The sequence below is a fragment of the Melozone crissalis genome, unplaced genomic scaffold (genome assembly GCF_028551555.1).
Source record: "Melozone crissalis strain CALT ecotype California unplaced genomic scaffold, PUWL_Pcris_2 ptg000026l_1, whole genome shotgun sequence".
NCBI classification, from domain to species: Eukaryota; Metazoa; Chordata; class Aves; order Passeriformes; family Passerellidae; genus Melozone; species Melozone crissalis.
Genome location: NW_026535804.1, coordinates 4,288,193 through 4,310,033, shown reverse-complemented (window position 1 = coordinate 4,310,033; position 21,841 = coordinate 4,288,193). Strand labels below are relative to the sequence as shown.

The 21,841-nt window shown below is 58.2% G+C and overlaps 3 protein-coding genes across 3 annotated transcripts in view; 2 read left to right on the top strand and 1 right to left on the bottom strand.

The window, feature by feature from the left end:
• The first annotated feature begins 3,266 nt into the window (after positions 1 to 3,266).
• Positions 3,267 to 4,946, top strand: LOC128938401 (histone H3.3A). Its single transcript, XM_054278585.1, has 4 exons — positions 3,267 to 3,363; positions 3,789 to 3,930; positions 4,007 to 4,160; positions 4,245 to 4,946. The coding sequence occupies exons 2-4, from the start codon at positions 3,803 to 3,805 to the stop codon at positions 4,371 to 4,373; spliced, it is 411 nt and encodes a 136-aa protein (XP_054134560.1). The 5' UTR covers positions 3,267 to 3,363; positions 3,789 to 3,802; the 3' UTR covers positions 4,374 to 4,946.
• An 8,423-nt stretch (positions 4,947 to 13,369) lies between these two features.
• Positions 13,370 to 18,236, top strand: GALK1 (galactokinase 1). The gene is made up of 8 exons (XM_054278891.1): positions 13,370 to 13,526; positions 14,324 to 14,513; positions 14,819 to 14,938; positions 15,411 to 15,546; positions 15,952 to 16,133; positions 16,934 to 17,084; positions 17,238 to 17,400; positions 18,047 to 18,236. Exons 1-8 carry the CDS (start codon positions 13,371 to 13,373, stop codon positions 18,116 to 18,118), a joined length of 1,170 nt encoding a protein of 389 aa, XP_054134866.1. The 5' UTR covers position 13,370; the 3' UTR covers positions 18,119 to 18,236.
• A 2,322-nt stretch (positions 18,237 to 20,558) lies between these two features.
• ITGB4 (integrin subunit beta 4) overlaps positions 20,559 to 21,841 on the bottom strand; it is a 32,956-nt gene continuing 31,673 nt past the window's right edge. The window contains exons 40-41 of the mRNA XM_054278794.1: positions 21,623 to 21,736; positions 20,559 to 20,689 (exon numbers count right to left, since the gene is read on the bottom strand). Coding sequence (XP_054134769.1) covers positions 20,559 to 20,689; positions 21,623 to 21,736 — 245 coding nt within the window. The remainder of the gene's footprint in view (positions 20,690 to 21,622; positions 21,737 to 21,841) is intronic.

Below are 21,841 nucleotides of genomic sequence, written 5' to 3'. Positions count from 1 at the left end.
CTTCCTGCCGCGCGGGGCGCGACGGGAGGTGTAGTGCGCGGAGCCGTGGGGGCGGCGCGCCGGGGCGCCCCCCGGTGGCGGGGCGGTATCGGGGCCGGGGGAGCCCCGAGCGCAGGGGCGGCACTGACCCCCGGGGGGACACGGAGACCGTGCGGGACACCGAGCCCCTGAGGGCGAGGAGCGAGCCGCAGGACGGCAGCGAGCCCCTGGGGGGACACCGAGTCCGGGGGCACACCGGCCCCTAAGGGGGCGGCACAGCCCGCTCGGCCCAGCCCCGACGGGAGCGGGGGCGACCGGTCCGGGGAGCTGGTGAGGGGCCGGCAGTGATTTGTGTCAGGCGGCCTCACTTCCTTCCTCCCCCTCTTCCTCTGCCTCGGGGGCCGCGCGTGGACGCGGGAGCGCGGCCAGGGTTTATTTTAGTGCTGGCAGCGCTGATGGCTCCGCGGCCCTCCCCACACACGGGACAGCGCCGCGCAGGACGGGCACGCGAGCAGCGCTGCGGCCCCGCGAGGAGGAGGAGGAGGAGGAAGAGGAGGAGGGAGTGGAGGAAGGCCCAGCGAGCGCATGAAGAACCTACCTGGGAGCAGGTGACACCAGTGGCACCTGGCTGCTGGGACACCGCAGCACGGGCTCCCCGTCCTCCCCCGGGAGAACCCCCCCCAGAGCAGCCGTGTCCAAGGAACCGGCCCAATTCCCATGTGGAGCGCTCCCTCTGCCAATGAACTCCTCTCCCAGGGGAGGAAATGATCGGAGTTCTTTTAATAGGACTTTGATCTCTTGGGCTCTGCTCAGACCCGCTCCTGGCGCTGTGGGAAAGGGCACTCAGCATTTATCGGGCAAACACCTTTCTTACCTCTGCCAGCCCACACGGGCCCAGCAACGTTAATAATAAACTTTAGGCCTGGTCTCTGCAGCTGGTTTGGGGAGGCAAATCATTTTTTAAATTCCTATTTATACTTAGCGATACTTATGATTTAGTGTCAGCATCAGGCAGGCTTGTCCTGAGGTGATTTTAGTAGCTTATTCCCAGGCATTTACAGGAATAAGTCACAGGATATCAATTACCTTCTTATTCATCTAACCACCCTCCATGGGAAGCTGGAGCCCTGGAGTGATGCGGTTCCTGGTCAATGCATGAGCAGGTGTTTCAGTGAGCATCTCCACACACACCTGTATGCACAATCAGAGCCACTGTCAGCCATGAACCTGCTGGAAAAGCCACTCAGTTATTGAGGAATCACTGAAAACACCACCAACCTGTGCTTTGTCCAAAGGGATTTGGATGCCACAGGCTCCAGCCCCTCATGGCTGGTGTTTACTCTGCACCCTGGTGCTGACAGCTGTGTTCCAGCTGTTTCACACCTCAGCACACACCCTGCCAGGCCGTGGGAAACACTGAGGACACTCCAGATGATGTGCCCAGGGTGTATTTATTCCCACCTCTGTGCTGGTTTGCCTTCCTCAGCTTCTGTATGTACACCTGTCCCTCACCCTGATCTGCCCCAGGCTTTTCTAGAGCAAAAAATTTTTAAGTATCTCCAAAATGGGAAGTCCAAGTAGCCATTGCTATGAAACTGGAGAAGGCAATAATTAAGGTGACTCTGAGCTCCTGGTAACAAAGTTTCACTCGGCCTCCTGGCATTAGTGACAGTGCAGCGAGCTTTCAAAAGTAACAAATTAAATGTATTAAAAGCTGTTACCACCAGAAATTTTGTTTTCCCTGAGCCTGAACAGCTCAGCCGAAAGGGGCATTATTCCCTTTCCACCTTCCAAAACAGCGCAGTGAGTGTTTACCCACACCTCCCAGGCCACTGCGTGGATACACAGCTTTTTGCCTCTGATAAATAATTAACATTTTCCTTTAGAAGAGAGAAAATGAACCCGAAAATGAGGACCAGAGGCAGGGGAGATGACATCTCTTGGGCAGCAACAGCCCTGGCACACATGACGGCCCTGTCACACCACGGTGCCACGTTTGCTTGAGTGGCAGCCCGGACACGGAGGGGCAGGACACGCTCCCAACACATTCCCAAGCTCCATCCTGGTCCTGCCATCCTCTGAGCCCAGAGGCCGAGGATGCAGAGCCTCATGCAGTGGGTGATCCCAGCTGCTCTGCACTCTGGGAACCTCAGGGACAGCTTCAGGAGTGTCTGTTTGTGTTCCGTGTGTATCCTACGTGCTACAACTCCAGGGCATCTGGGACCTGTTCTTCTTGATCCTGGGAGCCTTCCCGTGGGGGCAGGGACCTGCCTCCACAGTCAGTGCAAATACAGTAAAATAGTGATACAAGTCAAGATGTAACTTAAGGCAGCAGATTTCCCTAAAAGACAAGTTTTATTATTGAATTGTTATTTATCTTAGGAAGATAAATGCTAAGATGGCACCAACAGGGAGCATGGATTCTGAATTTCTACTGGCAATGAAACTTTGTGACTGACTCTGGGGGTGAAGGTGCCCCACAGATCAGTGTGATTTGGGGAAGGGCAGCGCAGAGGGGCTGAGCCCCAGCTCAGAGCGCTCCCTCCGCAGGGCCAAAGGTCGGGCTCAGCCATGGGGCAGCCGCATCCCAGCCCCACTGCCCTCTGCCAATCCAGGTCCCGTGACAGCCCTTCCTTGGCATCTGGAATGACAAACCCGGGCGAGAAGGGCCGGAGGCGCTGCCAGACCCGCTCCCCTTGCGGGGCCCCCGCTCGCCCCACGGCCGCCCCCGAGCGCGGTGCGGAGCGGCCGCACACCGGCGGCTCCCGGGGGAGAGGGGGCGGAGGCGGGGGGACCCCGCGGCCCGGCCCTCGCCGCTCGCAGCCCCCGCCGGGCGCCTCTGCTCCGCAGGCCGGGGCCAGGGCCGGCGCTCCGCGGCGGGGGCGGCCGGGGCCGGCCGGGGGTGCCCGGGGGATCCCGCGGCGCCGCCGCCGCTCGCCCCGCTCCTATTGACTTCCCATTGTGGAGCTTCGCAACAAAGGGTAGGATCCAAACCCTGCCCCGTTTCGTCCAATCAGCGCGCAGAGCGCCCGCCCGCCGCCGATTGGACCCTTCTCCTCCCTCAACACCCAATCGGACGCCTACTTTAACAACCAATCAGCGCCCGGCCACGCGCCCAATCAGCGCTGGGGAACCCGAGCACGGCCTTTGTGTGCGGTGACGCAACGGCGCCGGCGGAGGTCCCGGCCAATAGCGCGGCGCGTTGCTTACAGGCATTGTGACGTCACCGCGCCACGCGCGCGCCCCCACTATAAAGAGCGTGTCCCCGCGGCGGGGAGGGCGCAGTGAGCGGCGCGGCGGCTGGGGAGCGGCTCTGCAGCAGCACGGCGTAGAGGATTCGGCGCGCAGCGCTACCGGCACCGGCGCTTCCTTCTCTTCCTACCGGTAAGTACCGGACAGCGGACGGGTCTCGAAGCCGGCGGTGGTGTTGCGCGGCCGTTCGCGGCCTTGGGTTCGCGAGCGCGGCGGACAGGCCGGGCCTTGCCTACGTGCCCTGAGTCACGGCCGGTTCCCATCCCCCACCATTGCGCCTCCCTCCCTCCCCCCCCCCACCCCGGGGCGGCCCGGGAGGAAGGAGGAGGCGGCGTGACTCAGTCGCCTTTCCCAAAGGACGGGAGCGGCCGGGCCGCGAGGCGGGGGCGGCGGGGTAACCGTTACCCCTCCTCCCGGCCCCGGGGGAGGCCGCTGGCCGCCTGCCCGCCGCGGGGGAGGGGGGTGTCTGGAGCGTGAGGGAATCGGCCGCGGCGGCGTCGGGCCCGGGGGTCACGGGGACAGCCGGGCCCCGGTGTCACGCGTGTGTGTCTCTGTAGGTAAGTGAGGAAAAATGGCCCGTACAAAGCAGACCGCCCGCAAGTCCACCGGGGGGAAGGCGCCGCGCAAGCAGCTGGCCACGAAGGCGGCCCGGAAAAGCGCCCCCTCTACCGGCGGCGTCAAGAAGCCTCACCGCTACAGGTAAGGCCCTCGGCTCGGCCCCGGCTGCCGCAGCCCCTGCCCCGCCTCACCGCCCCCTCCTCCCTCTCCCATCCAGGCCGGGAACCGTCGCGCTCCGTGAGATCCGTCGTTATCAGAAATCCACGGAGCTGCTGATCCGCAAGCTGCCCTTCCAGCGGCTGGTCAGGGAAATCGCCCAAGATTTCAAAACAGATTTGAGGTTCCAGAGTGCGGCCATCGGTGCTCTGCAGGTACTGCCGAGGGCCGGCTGGGCTGCGGGGCCGGGGGAGCTGCGCTGAGGGGTTTTAACAACGTTTCTTGTGCTCTTGAAACAGGAGGCCAGCGAGGCATATCTGGTGGGTCTGTTTGAAGACACAAACCTGTGTGCCATCCATGCCAAGAGAGTCACCATCATGCCCAAAGATATCCAGTTGGCTCGCAGGATACGGGGAGAGAGGGCTTAAGTGAAGGCTGTTTTTATGGTGTTTTGTAGTTAATTCTGTAAAATACTTTGGTTTTAATTTGTGACTTTTTTTGTAAGAAATTGTTTATAATATGTTGCATTTGTACTTAAGTCATTCCATCTTTCACTCAGGATGAATGCTAAAAGTGACTGTTCACATAAACCTCAGTGATGTTGAGCCTTGGGCTCGGGAGTGACAAGTTGCTAATATGCAGAAGGGATGGGTGTTCTTTCTTGCTTCTCATGCATGTTTCTGTATGTTAATGACTTGTTGGGTAGATAAACTTGTAAGGTACTAGAATTGATATAAATGTGTACAGGGTCCTTTTGCAATAAAACTGGTTATGACTTGATCCAAGTGTTTAACAATTGGGGCTGTTAGTCTGACCATGCATCACTGTGATCAAATGTGGACTTCCTTCAGAGGGTGAAACTTCAAGTCTTAACCACAGTGTAACTTACAGTTTCCTAAAAACGTAAACCTGGCAGCTATAGAATACACTATGTGCATTTATAATAGCTATTTTATATATTGTAGTGTCAACATTTTTAAATTAAATGTTTTACATTCACATGTGAGGAGTCTTTGTCATTTGGTTTGGGCTTGAAGAAGCTTCTGCCTCCTACAGATTGCTGTAATCCTGGGCTGCTGCTGTGGCAACTAAACTTCTACTGGCACCAGAATGGAGAACTTTTGGAGTATTTTGGAGATTTTGTGCAGCTTGAGTCCCTGCTGTGGCCAGTGAGAGTGGTGCCCTACAACTGTGTAGGGTCCAGGACGACTGGCTGAGGCTGCAGTGGCTTTTTGGGGGACTTTTCTCTGATCAGGGCACAAGCTTAGTTCTTTCTTCCTTTCTAGTGGTTGCAGGGAAAGTTTATTTTGGATTTGTGACTGGTCTGGCTGAAGCAAAACCACCTGGCTGTTGCTGAGCAGTGGGGGAGTGTTCCCATGGGATTGGGCTGTGCCAGTCCTGGCTCTGCATGGGGAGCAGCTGATTGCGCACCCTGGGAGCAGATGGGGTGGGGGCTCCATGGGATTCTCATTTCCCATCCACATTTTTGGATGGGATGTGTCTGAACTCAGCCCTCTGGGTTCCTCAGCTGCTGGGCTGTGGTGGAGGAAAGTGCTCAGAGGTAATTACACTGAGCTTGGAGGGCAAGGCTGCTGGGCCCTGCCAGAACAGGCTCTGCCAGTCAGGCTGGGGCTGTCACACAAAGCTGCACAGGGAAGTGGTTGAGCCAGCCCGGCTTGATTTATTCCAGTGGAAATTGTGCTCTTCTGGGGCAAGAGTAGCAGCAGTCCCCACCGTGTTCCAGTATCCGTGATCTCCCACCCAGGATGGTGAGGAAGAGGATGGTCTACCACCACAGTGGTGAGGAAGAGCATGAAATCCATCCCAACTCGCTGTGGGAGGCAGGGCCTGCATCCCTCGGCTGCTGCTGCTGGGCCATGGTGCCTCATGGTGCTCCTCTCCCTCAGACAAACCACTCTGTGTGCTTGAATCCTGTAGCTGGAGGAACAGGAACTCCTCACCACCCTCTCACACAGCCTCTTCCTCATCCTCACCACCCTCTCACACAGCCTCTTCCTCATCCTCACCACCCTCTCACACAGCCTCTTCCTCCTCCTCTTCCTCCTCACCTCCCTCTCCTACACTGCTCCGAGCACACCCAGCCCCCGGCTCAGCAGCGTCCTGCCACAATCCTGTTCTGAAATGATAACTTTTATACAAGTATTTCCTATTCTCCTTGCTACAGCTGTAGGGGAAAAGATTCCTTTGATACAAAGTAATGAGGTTCACAACTTAGACACAAAGTTAAGCACCAAGTAAGGCTCAGTGATCTCAGGTCAATCACCTGGGCAGGGCTCTCCAGGGCCCCTGCCTGCCAGGAATGTCCCCATGGGAAATCTGAGGATCCTCAGTGGCCCATGTAATTCAGGAAGAACCACACAGCTTGCATTGAGGACAATTAAAAATGAAAGATTCTAAGTCCTAGGATTTTTGTGTGGTTTGGTGCTGAGCTGCAGTAGCAGCCTCAGCTCCTGCAAGAAAAGTATGTTTAAAATAACATCCCTTGAAAACAGTATTTCCTCCAAATCCTTACTGGAAACAATGAAGCAGCTGGGGATGCCTAGAAGCTGTTTCTTAAAATAAAATCATTGTCAAGTGGTCCTTTATAAAAAAAAACCCACACCAGAAAAATATCAAAATATCTCTTCATCTTGGTAACCTCAATGAAAGGAATTAAGTCAGATCCTGCTTGTGGTGGCCCGGAACAGAATTCCTGCTATTCCACGGTGTGACTGATGGCAGCTGAATCCTTAAACCCTTCCCTTACCGATTCTCCCGACGATTTCCTCGCATTCCTGCTCAGAGCTGGATGCAAACACCAGGCAGTGGAACGTGCTCCCGTCAGGGCTCTCGGGGGAAGAGCTAAAAATGGAAACACGTCCATGATCCAGGCAGCTCCGAGCCCAGCCCTGCCTCCCGCCGCAGCAGGGCCCTGTGGCTGCTCTGAGGCTTCCCAGAGCCACAGCCCAGAGCCACGGCCCTCTGTGCCCTGCCAGGACCCACAGGCAGCACTCACAGCACACACAAGGCAAAGATCCTGGGGCTCCACGTGCAGCGTCCCACGCAGGAGATGGAGGGGTAGGGATGGCGGCACAGGAGCTGGGCAGGGACAGGGATGGGCAGGGATGGGGACACAGGAGCTGTGAGGGATAGGGATGGGCAGGGATGGTGGCACAGGAGCTGTGCAGGGCACAGGGATGGGCAGGGATGGTGGCACAGGAGCTGTGCAGGGCACAGGGATGGTGGCACAGGAGCTGTGCAGGGACAAGGAGCTGTGAGGGACAGGGATGGTGGCACAGGGGCTGTGCATGGACAGGGAGGGGTTGGGATGGTGGCACAGGAGCTGTGCAGGAGATGGAGGGGCAGGGATGGGGACACAGGAGCTGTGCAGGGCACAGAGATAGGTAGGGATGGTGGCACAGGAGCTGTGCAGGAGATGGAGGGGTAGGGATGGTGGCACAGGAGCTGGGCAGGGACAGGGATGGGTAGGGATGGTGGCACAGGAGCTGGGCAGGGACAGGGAGGGGTTGGGATGGTGGCACAGGAGCTGGGCAGGGACAGGGATGGGGACACAGGAGCTGTGCAGGGACAGGGAGGCGCTGTTTGGGGCTCTGGTCAGGCCCTGCCAGCCCCATTCCTGGTTTATTCTGCCCCCAGCTGGGCTCCCCATGCCACTAGATTCCCAGAGCTTGGATGTCACTCACTCACCTTGGAAGAAGCCTTCTCCTGCACAAGGACTTCTGCCTCCCTCACATCAAATAAAACCTCCTGCAGGGGGATGAGGGGGAAGAAGCCTCGATCAGCACAGCCCTGAGCTCTGTTTTTAATCAGACACTCACCAGAGATTATCCAAATGCAGAGGTGATGAAGCACAGTCAGCCTCAGCTTTTTCAAGTTTTCTCTCTGCTGCTTCTTTTCCTCCAGCACCCAGTGCTTCCACACTTCAATCTTTTCAAAAAGAACTCCCAGAGGCTCAAACAACAGTGACCTGAGCCCTAAAGCACCCCTGGAACCAGGCTTAGCCTTCCCAGAGTTTTCCAAGCTCTTTCCTGCATGTGGCTGCATTTTTCCTTAGTGCCCTTTCTTATCCTGGCTGCTGAGATGCTTCTGACCTGAAAAAACCCCACAGGGGTGATGGGGTGGCAAATATTCAGCCAAGCCAAGTGAACCTGGAGCTGGAAAAAATACCCATGGCCTGCATTGGAAAAAATATCCATGGCTTGCGTTGGAAAAAATATCCATGGCCTGCATTGTCTCCCAGAGCCCTCCCCAGGATGTCCCCAGCCCTGCTGCTCACCCGTGGTGCCAAGTTCCTCTCCAGCACAGCAGGGATGGCCCCCTCCAGCACCTCTTTGCCACCATACTGAAATGGAATGGGAAGGGGGGAATAACCCTTGGAGACGAATAACCCTTGGAGACATGAAGAGAACTCCAAAGAGATGATTCACCCCCTGGCAGGTCCCTGCCCCACAGCCTCACCGTCCCAACGCTGGTCTGGCCCAGGAACCGCAGCTTGTAGAGCAGCCTGGGGAGAAAAGGGCTCGGGGGCATCAGAGGAAGGACCCCCCACATCCCCCCTGCTGCTCTTTGCAGGGGAAGATGCTCCCAGCCCCCTGCTCACCTCCAGGCCATGGGGGCAGCCTTGGCCCCAAGCCTGGAGCAGAGCTCAGGGATGCTGTGGGCACAGCCCATGGCACAGACCCACCTGCCCCCCTGCAGCTGCCGGGGCTGCCCCTCGCCCCTGGGGCTGTGCCGGGGGCTGTGCTGCAGCTGGAACTGCGGCTCCTTCTCCTTCAGGGCCTCCAGGTAGGGCAGCAGGGGCTCAAAGACGCTCCCGTCGTGCCAGCGCCACCGCAGCAGGCGCAGGGCGAGCGGTTCTCCCTTCAGCCTCTGCAGCACAGCCCCAGCCTGCAGCGAGGAGGGAGCAGGGGGGAGCAGGGGGGGCAGCCCCGGCCTGTGTCCCCCGTGTCCCCCGTGTCCCCTCTGTCCCCTGTGTCCCCACCCACCTGCCCGGGGCGGGCGGATCTCAGGCAGCAGCCGTTGATCTCATCCAGGATGTCACCGGCCAGCGCCACCTCGTCCGCCTCTGCCTGGCTCTCGGGGAGCACCTCGGTGACAAAGGCTCGGCCATCCACGTACCTGGGGGTGCAGCCGAGCCCCAGCTCAGCCCCAGGGACCCTGCCTGCTCCCCTTTTGTACCATCACCCATACACTGAATGCAGGGAAAGGCCACACCATGGACAGCAGATACTGGCAAGGCTGAGCTGATGGGGAGAAAAGCAGCCGAGACAGCCCCAGTGCTCTAAGCAGGATATTTATTTCCCTTTTTTGGGGCATTTTCAGGGCTGTGCTGACCAGATCCCTCTGCAGAGGGGAGAGGAGGATCAAGAGTTCCTACCTGAGCACCATCCCCAGTGCTCGGCACGGGACTGTCTCATAAATACTGCACACCTGAAAGAGAGTGATGGTGACAGTGGCAATGCCCGTGGGACACCCAAGGACCCCATGCCCTGGATAATTTCTGATGCCAACCCAGGGCTTTGGGAGCCCTTGGAGAGGCAAATCCCAGCGCCCCAGGCTGAGCTGGGACCGTCAGTGGCCGCTTGTCTCTGTTCTCCCTCAGGATTCGGCTGTGCCCACACCCTGAAGGGACAAAGCTGCTCTATGGATGGGATGGCAAAGCAACAGCAAAGCCTCAACTCACTGAAGAGCCATCCTGGCTCACCCCACATGTCCCCACGCAGCCGGGGGACGCAGCTGTCCCTCCCCAGAGGCGCTGCTGTGCGCAGAGCACTCAGTGTCACATCGCATTAGCCGGGCTGAGCCGGCACTGCCTGCCAGAAATGCCCCAAAGCCAGCGGCATCCCGGGCTCTGCAGCACCACCACGGCTCAGTGCACGCCTTGGCCGGGCCCAGAGCTGCCTCGAGCTTTTTGGGGATTCTTTTGGGTTTAAAAGGTGGTGGAGGGATGCTCTGCATCGTTAAAAGACATGAGGGCGTCCCCGCTGTTCTCAGTAACACACTGATGTTTCACTGATCAAACCAACTGATGCATAATCTGTGTCAGCCCAGGGAAATGGGGATTTTTTTGGCAGGGAGGGGAGCATGGGAAAACTTGACTTATATCAGAGATTCAGGCCTGGGTGCTTCTCTTGCTTGGTTTTACTCCCGGGAATGCTGGGATCTGCTCCTGGTGATGCTGCAGGTACCCAGCAGAATCCAACCTCGATAGCAGAGGCAGCTCTGCTCATCCTGGTGAGCCTGAGCCAATTCACCCCGGGCTGTGTGGCAATCCCTCCCCACCAAACTGCTCCTTATCTTCCTCCTTTGACTTTTCAGGGAGGGCCAGGTGGCGGAAGGACGGCTCCCCATGGGCTCTCACCGGCAGCAGCCAGCTCTCGTCCAAGAAGCTGCAATTCTGCAAACAAAGGAGTGTCAGGGAAGGGGCCAGGGCCCCAGGCTGGCAGCCCTGTGCTGGTCACCACCCCACTGATTCACCACTGCACCTGCAGGTCCAGGGAGAAATCTATCTCTGTCAGCACCAGCAGCAGCGAGAGGAACGGCTCTGCAGAGGGATGGGGATGGAGAGAGGCAGTGTCACCGCTGGGTTCTGGCAGCCACAGCCCACAGGGGCACGGCAGAGGACAGAATGGAGCCATTTGCAGTGTCACCGCTGGGTTCTGGCAGCCACAGCCCACAGGGGCACGGCAGAGGACAGAATGGAGCCATTTGCAGTGTAACTGATGAGTCCTGGGAGTGAGGCCTTGAGAGCAGCCCAGCACCACGCACCCAAGTGCTGCTGGAGGCTCATCCCAGGCTCCTGCTGCTGGCACAGGGGCAGCTTGGCACCTTTTTTCCCAAAATTCAGACAAAGACTTGCACCAAATGCCTATTGACTGACTATTTCTCCCCTTAGAAGCACAGCAAAGCTGCCCAGGCTCTCTCCTGCACAAGCCTTGCAACCACACTGCCAGGTCTGCAATCTGCTCATGCACCAGCAGCACGGGTGATTTATAAACCATTGATGTACAGGTTTGACATGGGGTTATTTATCATAATCAAAAGATTAAAGGCTTCCACCCTGGCCTGGCCCCCCCAAGAGTCTGGCAGTGGATGGATGGAGTGCTGCAGCCTGTCAAGGCAATGCAGCCATTTAAACCCCTGTGCCACCCTCAGCCCAGGCCCATCCAACACGGCCTCTCCTCAAAGCCAGACTGGGTCTGCTTAAGCCAGAATCCTTGGTACAAATGAATAACGTGGAAGACACTTCAGAAGAAATTTTCCTATCCCATGCCACTAAAGCCAACCTTAGATGGATTCAAATAATGCTTAAATATTTACACTTTGTTTGTTTGGTTTTTTTCCCTCCATCACTGCAGCAATGTATTTAGATTCCAGCGCTAAGTTTGGATTAGAAAAATCATGGTGGACTCTTCCCCCCCCCCCCCCTGCAGCAGCAGCGCAGTGCCATAACCCAGGCTGCATCCTGCCTCGGCTGAGCCACCATCTTACCCCGGAGATCTTCCCTGCCGAGGATGGAGCTCCCTGGGTCATAGAACTGAAAGCCAGTGGAAAGCACAGGTTACTCCTCCGTTTCACAGCCCACCGCCCGCGGGCAGCATTCCCCCCGGTGCCCACCTGCAGGAGCGGGGGGCTCTGTGCCAGCTGCCCCACGGCCGCCGCCAGCGCCTTCCCCTGCAGGGCCCAGCGCAGCCAGCAGCGCCCGCGGCCCTGCGCCGTCCGCGCCCGCTCGCAGCCCGCGGCCCTGCGCCGTCCGCGCCCGCTCGCAGCCCGCGGCCCTGCGGATGCTCAGGGACAGAGGCTCCGGCCTGTTTGGGGACAGGAAAAGCGGCTTTGGCATCAACCGGAGCGTCCTCCTGCGCCTGGGCTTTTTGGGATGAGCTCATGGTGACAGACGCCACCACAGCTCAGATTTTCACCCAGCGCAGCTCGGGGCGCTTACCGGCCGCTGGTGCCCGCGGGGAGCTGCTCCAGCCAGTGCCAGTAATCCCGCCGGCGGAATCCCCAGGCCGCTTCTGCGGGGGAAAGGGAGTGCGAGACCCCTCGCCGCGGGCCCGGGCACGCTGCCCCCGCCCGCCCGGGCACCGAGTGTCACTCACGTCGGAGCCCCTTGCGCAGGATGCTCTCCAGCAGCTGGCAGAGAGACACGAGGTGCGGCGAGGTGTCCGTGCAGGGGCCCCCGGCCTCCCGCAGCCGCAGCACCGCTCCTGCGGGGCAGAGAGACAGCGGCGGTGCCGTGGGTGCCCAGCCGGGGAAAGCGGACGGGATATGGGGGGACAGCTCTGCACGGCCCCGCGGGGGGGAATCCGATACCCCAGCACGGCACTGGGTAAACTTCCCCAAAGGCAGAGCCGGGCGGCGGGGCTGGCCCGGGGAGCCCCAGCGCGTCGGTCCGGTCAGACCGGTACCGAGCGCGGCCAGGAGCAGCTCGCACAGGGGCCGGGGGCCCACGCTCACCTTTAAGGGCGCTGAGCAGCGGCTCCTTCCTGGCCATGGGCTCGTCGTGCCCCAGGGCCAGGTGATCCCGCGACGGCGCTGAATGGGATCCAGGAACCAGGAACCGGGAACTGGGAACCGGGAACCAGGAACCGGGAGCGGGGAACAGGGAATGGGGAACGGGCCCCGCCCCAGGAGCAGAGCGGAGCAGCCCGGCCCCACGGGCGGGGGGAGCCTCACACACACACAGGTGTACGTGCACTTGAACGGAAAGCACAGACGCTGCTGTACATCGGTGTAACACAGTGACACACACACCTATTGATCTGTACAGATACACAAATTCCATACATTGCACAGGCAGAACCCGCATATATGAGACACATGTGCAAAACAAACACTTCCTAATCTCTACGTGTCTTAGCGCAGGCTTTGGGATATGGATATATGCGCTATAAATCTTCGGTGCCGGCCCCGCCGCAGGGACACTCGGGGTGTGGGGGCGAGCGCTCGCCCTGTCCGTAGGGATGCGCACGGACAGCGATTCCCAGCACCGTGAGAACAGGCGTTGCGAGGCGGCGCGGGGTCCCGGTGCGCTGCGGGGTGCTCGGGGCTGTTCGGGGCTCCCGGGGCGGTGCGGGGCGCTCAGGGCACTCGGGGGCGGTGCGGGGTCCCGGGGCAGTGCAGGGTGCTCAGGGGCGGTTTGGGGCGCTCGGGGGAGGTGCGGGGCGGTTCGGGACCTCCGGGGCGGTGCGGGGTGCTCAGGGGCTGTTCGGGTTGCTCGGGGCAGTTTTCGGCGCTCGAGGCGGTGCGGAGCGCTCGGGGGCGGTGCGGGGCGGTTCGGGCGCTCGGGGCGGTTCGGGCTGGTTCGGGGACTCAAGGCGGTTCGGGGAGCTCGGGGGCGGTGCGGGACTCCTGGGGGCGGTTCGGGGCGGTGCGGGACCCATCGGGGGCGGCGCAGCTCGGCCATGGCGGAGCCCGGTACGTCCGCGCTGCTGGCTGCCGCTCGCCGGGTGCACGAAGAGGCTTTCGGGGGTCCGGCGCTGCTGGCGGTGTGGGCCCCCGGCCGGGTGAACCTCATCGGGGAGCACACCGACTACAACGACGGCTTCGTGCTGCCCATGGTAAGGGCCGTGCTCTGCCGCCCGGCCCCGGGCTCTCGCCCTGTCACCCTTCCGGGTCCGCCTGGCGGTCCACGGGGGTTCTCGGCCACCGCCTTCCCACCCCCGCCCCGGGATGTCCCCTCCAGGAGAGCCCACCCGGGACCCCGAGGGATCCTTCGGGATCCCCTGCCCAGAGCGCGAGGTTCGGAGCCGGACCTGCTGCAGTCCCCCCTGCAGACCAACTCCTCGCCGCTTCACGGGGATGAGATTCTATCCCCAACCACCTCTCCGAGAGGCTGGAGCCTTTTTTCTGCAGCCCCGACAAACAACTTCCCGTTCCCAGAGAGCGATGTTTTGGTGGCAGAGATGGTTCAGCACAGCAGGAGCTTCCTGCTCCTTCCGAGCCGCTTTGGCTCAGCGGCGAAGTCCCCACTCAGCCCTAAATCAAACGTACAGATAATTAATTACTGAGAGGCCGAGGAGCGTGGGAGCAGGTCAGCTGAATTCCCTGACAGACAAGGAAACGTCCCGAAGCCTCTCCCATTCTTGGCGTGGTTACCTCTCCCCCGGAGCCCAACAAGCAGCACCGAGCTGGGGGTCAGGCACAACATTCAGAGGGAGGACTGACCCTGTGGGTCAGTAAATAGGCAGGAATTTTAATTCTGTGCCAAGCCAGAGGGTGCAGTGGGGCTCTGGGGGGCTCAAGAGAACACTTGGGTGCTCCAGCTGTGGGCTGAAGCAGCCACTGCTGGCACCTGCCCCCCGTTGGGATGCTCCAAGGGGTGCTGCAGGGTCTGAGCCCACCTTCCCCACCCCAGGCCCTGCACCTGGGGACGGTGCTGGTGGGAGCCCCCACGCAGGACGAGACCATCTCCATCGTCACCACCTCGGCAGAGGCAGACGAGCCCCACAAGGTGCAGTTCCCGGCTCCCACTGCCAGCAGCCCCCTGAGCCCGGGGCAGCCCCAATGGGCCAACTACGTCAAGGGCGTCATCCAGCACTACCGGGGTAAGGCCGGGCTGAGGGGTGGGTCAGAGCCCCCTTGCAGGGAGCTGCTGTTCACATCCAGCTTTGAGGCTCTTCTGGTGTCTGTGTAATCCTGCAGCTCTGCCAGGACCAGGCTCCAGCAAACTCAATCTCAGCTCCAAAGGTTCCTGTGCTTGGGGGGCTGCAGGGTCACACTCTGCTGTGGGTCACCCTGTGTTCTGAATGTTGCACAGGGGCTCCTTGTGCCATCCCCAGTGAGCTGTGGGGCTCACACAGCCCTGCAGGGGCTCATGGCCCCCCTCCTCCCTTCCCTTCTGTTCCTGCAGGTGGTCCCATGCCAGGCTTCAGCGCTGTCATGGCCAGTGACGTCCCCCTGGGCGGGGGCCTCTCCAGCTCGGCTTCTCTGGAGGTGGCCACCTACACCTTCCTGCAGCAGCTCTGCCCTGGTAAGGCAGCAGCCTGTCCTGGGCCCTGCATCTGCTTCCAGGGGAGCCGGGGTGAGGGAGGTGCCCTTAGCTAGATCACACAGCCCTTGGGAAAATGCTGCTGTGAACGGGTAACAACTCCTCAGCTGGCACTGCCCTGCCTGTGCGGCTCCTCTGGTCATCCAGCCTCACCTGCCCAGACCTCTAAAATCCACGGCCAGGGGGATGAGAGGAAGTTCCCTTGGGAGCATCCTCTCCCCACCCTAATGGCCCCAAAAATCAAGATACCTGAAATACCAGTGTCAGTTATCCAGCTGGATCTGGGGTCCAGGCTGGCGTAGAGGCCATGCAGGGGTGCAGGAGCCAGCACCTGCAGCTGCAAAACCTCATTCGTTGGAAAACAACCTTTTACCTCCATGTTTGCTTCCCCTGCCCCCAGGCAAGGGACAAAGTTGCAGGAGCTGCTAACCTGTGTGTCTCTGCTGTGGCACAGACGATGGGGATTTGTCAGCCAAGGCGCTGGCGTGCCAGAAGGCGGAGCACACGTTTGCCGGGATGCCCTGTGGGATCATGGACCAGTTCATCTCCGTGATGGGCCAGGAGGGCCACGCCCTGCTCATCGACTGCAGGTCAGGGGCAGGGCTCGCTGTGCTGTGCTCACCTCCTTGAGCAGCTGTGGCTGAGCTGGCCCTGTGGCCATGAACCGAGGGCAGGACTGCAGGGAGAGGTTAACCCTTGAACCCAGCCCAGAACCTCCTCATAGGCGTGGGGCAGCCTGCGCTTTTATTCCTCCTGATCTTGATTCCTCCTGCTGCAACCTTTCTGCTCCTTGCCTGGGTTGTCTTTCCCACGGTCCTTAGGGTCTGTTATGGCACTAATATCTGGGAGGGAGTGCAGTGCTGGAGTGAAATCCCAAACCTGCTGGACTTTGCCTCTGTAGCTCAGGCTCTGCCTGCCACGTGGCCTCACCTGACTCAGGTGTGTGCGAGCCGGGGCGGGCAGGGGGCGGGCACACGGCTGAGCTGTCCCTGCAGGTCCCTGGAGACCAAGCTGGTGCCTCTGAAAGACCCCAGCCTGGCCGTGCTCATCACCAACTCCAACGTGCGGCACACGCTGACGGGCAGCGAGTACCCCACGCGCCGGCGGCAGTGCGAGGAGGCAGCGGCGGCCCTGGGCAAGGCCAGCCTCAGGGATGCCACCATGGCCGAGCTGGAAGGTGGGGACAGCCCTCCCCTCACCTCTGGTCACTCCCTGGGGCATCAGGAGTATTGGAATTAAATAGCAATATTGCTGGATAGAACGTGCCTGGGCTCGTCTGGGCCTTGCTGCTTGACCAGAGGCGGCAGCTGTGGTGGTTTCACCTCAGAGATGCCTCTGGCCAGCTGTGTGCTGCAGCTGGGCACTTGGGACAAGTCCAGGCATGCAGGAGCTCAGGTTTACCTCTGGCAGAAAGGCTTTAGGCGAGGTGAAGAAAAAGGAGTCTGATGGAGGGTTTGGATCCAGAGCTTTATTCTGGCCCACAGGCCTCTGAATGCAGCACCAGCTCCAACGGAACTCCCTGAGCCCGTGGTTGCTGTTCCTTTAACCCCAGGGAGAGGGGGTGGGAAGCGGTAGGGAGCCACCAACCAGATAAGGGGGGGAAGTCTCAGGGGACAAATGACACCAGAATGGGCCCAATGTCCCCAGGGCTGAGAGGCAGCTTTTGAACTCTGCCAATCAATCACACGATGCCCTTGCTGGAATGCCAAGATTGATGGACAGCTCTCAGCGAAGGGGCAAGGGAGGGGAAGGGAGAGGTTGTTGGCACACCTGGGGAAGGAACTGGGAGAGCTGAAACAGGCTGTTACATCGCACCACAACACAAGAGCTTGGTGCCCCGGGGGCTGAGACCTGGGGCAGGCGGGTGGGCGCACACCCTGCGATGGGATGTGCTGCGGGCAGGGAAGCTTTGGCACAGGATGGATGCAGGATGCAGCATCCTGCAGGCTGTGAGGCTTTGCACAAATGTCCCTGCAGAGGCCAGGAGCCGCCTGGGGGATGAGGTGTTCCGGCGGGCCAGGCACGTCATCGGCGAGATAGCGCGGACAGAGGAGGCAGCGCAGGCACTGCAGGACAAGGACTACACCACCTTCGGGAAGCTGATGGTGGAGAGCCACAACTCCCTCAGGTGAGGGTGCCCGAGGATGCTGACCGCCGGGCCAGGGTCTGCAGCACCCAGCACTGCTGCTGTGGCAGTGGCTGCACAAGCTGGAGCTGTCAGGGCTGCAGTGGTTGTGCCCAGCGTGCAGGGCAGGGCAGAGCACGGCTCTCCTCTCTCCAGGGATGACTATGAAGTGAGCTGCCCCGAGCTGGACCAGCTGGTGGCAGCAGCCCTGGAAGTGGATGGGGTTTATGGCAGCAGGATGACCGGGGGAGGCTTTGGAGGCTGCACGGTGACACTGCTGAAGGCTGAGGCTGCAGACAAAGCCAAGAAGCACATCCAGGTACGTGGCAGAAAAGTCCCAGGATGGGGGGCAACAATAAGAGACTGAAAGATCCCCAGGGACCTCTCAGGGGCACAGCACAGGGACACAGTTGAACTGTCACTCCTGAGCCATTGGGGTTGCTGGAGCTCATCCATGGCCCTGAGCCTGTTGATGCCACTGAGCTCCTGCAGGCACTTCAGTACCGTGCCAGTCACAGAGCCCTGCCCCAGGACTTTGTTGCATTGAGAAAGGGAGTGAAAAAGTGCTGGGGGAGCTTCAGGATGGCCAAATCCATCCACAGATCTGGAGCTGAGCTTGGGTCCTCCTGAGCTGAACACTGGCAGTAATAGCCCTCAGTGCCATCACCAGTGTTCCCTAACTGAGCACCTTGGCATGCTCAGGTAGCTGGAAATCCCAACAGAACGGGGGTATCAGGACATGGGGCCTGTGGACAAGGCAGAACTTCATTTTACTGCTCTATGAGAGCATGGTGCACTCTATAAATGGCTGGGGGAGGGGGAAAGAAGGGGCAGAGGTGGGAGAGAGGAAACATGACCAGGAGTTACAGTTCAGTGAAAAGTGGGGGTAGAGTGTGGAACTGGCCAGCAGGGCCTTTCCCCCCAGCCCCAGAACCCCAGCCTCAACTGCTCCTCTTGTTTTTCAGGAGAAATACAGTGGCAAAGCCACCTTCTACCTCAGCAAGCCCTCGGCAGGGGCAAAGGCTCTGTCCATGTAGAGGAGTGACCACCTCCCCTGGGAACCTTGGGCTGGCATTGCCTCCCTCCCCAAGGCTTTCCCAAGGGGATCGGTTTGTCCATCTGCCTCACTTACCTAATAAAAGTAAAGCATTTGCATAGTTGTTCTGTGCCTGTGTGGGCCAAAAGCACTTGGGACTGTTCCTCAGAGGATACTGGTTTATCTCCAGTTTGCACTGGTGCAAGGAGCCATTAGCAGAGCTGCAGTCACAGGAGGGGATGGCAATGCAGGAGCTGCAGGCACTGACACCTGGCAGAAGTTCCTGCTTGGGAATCTCCCTCTGGCCCCTGCCCTGCATCTGCTGCAGATGGAGGGAGAGATTTTTTTATTTTATTTTAAAAAAAATCAACAATAAAGAGGCAGAATATAGAGAAAATATTTATTGAGTGCAAGTGGAAGCCATCTGATCAAAGACCTGCTCTGGATCCATCTTGGAAAGGCTGAAACAGCACCAATTCCAACAAGCAGATAAATTAAAAAAGACAGGCCTGGGTTAGTGCATGTGCATGGGGAAGGCCTGATCCCCTGGAAAGCAGCTGATGGGGTAGGCTCTGCTCTTGGAGAACAGGATCATCTTTGGTTAAAATGCTTGGGAAAGTCCCTGTTTAGGCAGTTCTCAGTGTCTGACCCTGGGGCACAAATCCTAAAGGGTCACAGAGTCCTTGAGCAGGAGGAGACAAAATCCCAACCCCAGGCACAAAGGGAGCAGGGAGGGAGGCAGCCTTATGCCCCTGGCGCTTGCTCAGGAGAAATAATGCTTCTTGAAGGCACAGTAAAACCTCAGGTTGGTGAAGGATCCCTGGAGCCAAGTTCAAAACTGGCCCAGCCCCAGCTGCAGTCATGGAGATTCCTGTGGACTTGATTCGCCCACATTCATCTTTGGCTGAAAGGTGTTCAGCCCTTCCCCCAGTAAAATAAAAAGCCTGAAGAGGAGAAGGAGCTGTTGGTGGTGAGCTCTTCTTCTGAGTCCAAAAGAAAAAAGGAAATAGAAAAAGAAATAAAGAAAACCACCAAAAAAGCCAAGGTTCATTGTGAGATCAAAGCAGGCTGGTGATGCTGCCAGGGGCCCAGGCAGCTGCTGCCTTGGCTGGAAGCTCCAACCCAGAGAGTGGCAGCTGCTGCTCCAGGCAGGCTCCTCACCTGCTCCCATGCAGCTGGAACACAGCAGGGAAAGCTGCACTGCTTGTTGTCCCTGGCAGAGGGCAGGGAGCCTCCAGGGATCCTGCCCAGCACTGGACATCAAACCCAGCAGGGTCTCAGCTCAGCCCAGCCCTGTGTGAGGGGAGCTGAAGCCGAGGCTGAAGAAAGGAGTCTCAGACTTGTTCAGGACAGTGGGAGTGCCTGTTGTTCCAGGCCTGCTCTTCCTTTGTGTTTACTGATGGAGCACAGGTCCCTTTATGGATCTTGCTGCTGGGCAAAAAGACTTTTAAAAGGTACCAAACATCTTCTGCCCTGAAATCTCACTCTGTTCACATCAGCTGTGTGAGGAATCCCAGCACAGTTCCCATCCCTCACCTCTGGGAAGCTCCCAGCCCTTCTGTGCCCAAGTGCTCCAGATGGGAGATGTTCTGCAGTGGGTGGATCTGGGCCCTTGCAGCCTCCTGCTGGAGCCTCTGGGGCTGAAGGGTCCAAGGCAGAGCCCTCCAGCCTCATCACAGGGTTAAAGTGGCCTTTGGATCAAGCCCTTGACTCATTTCTTCCTGTTATTCATGTTTCCCAGCAGCCACAGTTCCAGTGTAGCCTCCACATTCAGCATAGATCTCATCCACCTCCATTATTTTATAAAATAATAAAATACATTTATATATATTTATATATATATACTATGAAAACTGTACAATGCTTTATGCAAAAAAAAAAAAAAAAAAGCATCTGAGGCCATGAAGTAATGCAACACAAATGAAAGGTTAGTCTTTGCTCTCGTGGTACCAAATGTCAGCAGCAAAGGACAGACACAAATAGGTGCAATAAGAAAGCACAGGTTACCCCAAAACCCTACCTTGCAGCTCTCATAAAACCCCCCATACTGAACAAAACAACTCCAGTGGACAGGTGAGTCACCAGAGAGCCTGGAGCAAAAATGGAAATGGTGACCCTCTACAAATCATGGTTTTGACACCTGAGATCCCCTCAAAACCATGGACCTGACAATAAAATCATTCCATTCCATTTACCTGGGGAGGCTGAAGCCATGGAGACACCCCAATTTCTGCCCTGGAGGATGAGCTCACACACCCAGCAGTGCCAGAGCTCTGAGTGTGCTGGGCTCCAAAGGAGAAGTGCAGAGCCTGGAGTGCCTCACAGGGTCTGTGCCCACAGGAGGAGCTGCCCAGGCACCAGCTGGGTGAAGCCCCTTTGGGTTGTTCCGTAAATCCTGGCACTGATCCCGGAAGTGCTGCTGGTGCTCGGCCTGCCCCAGCTCAGGCCTCGTAGAACTGCCTCTCCAGCTGCTGGCTCAGGGTCCCGCTGGCCAGCACCGTGTGGCTCACAAACTCCTGGGTCAGGGTGCTGCTGGAGCTCTCCACGTGCTGCGTGGTCACCAGCATCCCGTCTGCAAGGGAAGGGTGGGGTCACAGGGAACAGGGTCTGCTCTGCCCCACAACTCCAGGCAGGAGTTTTCCATCACAGGAAATGGCATTTAGGGACCTCTCCCCACCAAGTTGTCACAGACATATTTTATGAAAAATCCTTTCATTAGGATATTTTCTCCTGAGAAGCTGAGAGGCCTCAGAAACGAAATGTAAACAATAATTATCTGCTGCTGTGGAATGCAACAGGTGCATCTGTGATTGGCCTCATGTGGTTGTTTTTAATTAATGGCCAATCACAGTCCAGCTGTCTCAGACTCTGGTCAGTCACAAGATTTTATCATCATTCCTTTCTATTCCTTGCAAGGCTTCTGAAGAAATCCTTTCTTCTATTCTTTTAGTATAGTTTTAATATATACTTTTCTTTTAGCATACTATATATCATAAAATAATAAATCAGCTTTCTGAAACATGGAGTCAAGATTCTCATCTCTTCCCTCATCCTGGCACCTCTGCAAACACAACTACACCAAGTGACCCAGTGCTTTGCTATGTCAGCCAAGGGTTTGGATCTCCTGACAGCTCCCAAACTCTCCATGTTTCAGCATGAACCCATGAGCTCAAGTGGAATAACATGGGACAACTACACTGATGTGAATAAAGATGTTTGTCCCACTGCTCTGTTTCTGTCTGCTCTGAACAGATTGAACCTTTCAGGAAGAGCTCTGATTTTGTCCCTAGTGATAGTGCTGGAGGACTCTCAAATACAGCACTCCCTCCAGAACTGGGCAGCACGTGTGGGAATGGCTGCAGCTCTCCCTGGGGCAAAGCAGGGACACAGGGGAGGAAAAGAGCTGACCCTCTTCAATCCCACCTGATAAAAGCAGCCTCAGACCTTTGGAAAGAAGAAATACCCTTTGTTTTCTGAGGGTTGAAGAGCAACAATGAGTCCCTACCTGTGAAGTGGGGATCCAGAGAGGAATGGCTGATGCTGGTTTTGGTGGTGTAGTCAGTGGGGAATTTGTAAACTTCTCTCATGTACTGCTGTCCTCCAAACTGGGAGAAAGCACCTGGGGAGAAGGAAAGGAAATAACAGTCAAGAAATAACAAAGAGCTTCCAAATCCTCAACACTGCCCAGTGAACACCAGCAAGCTCAGGAACCTTCCCTTGCTGA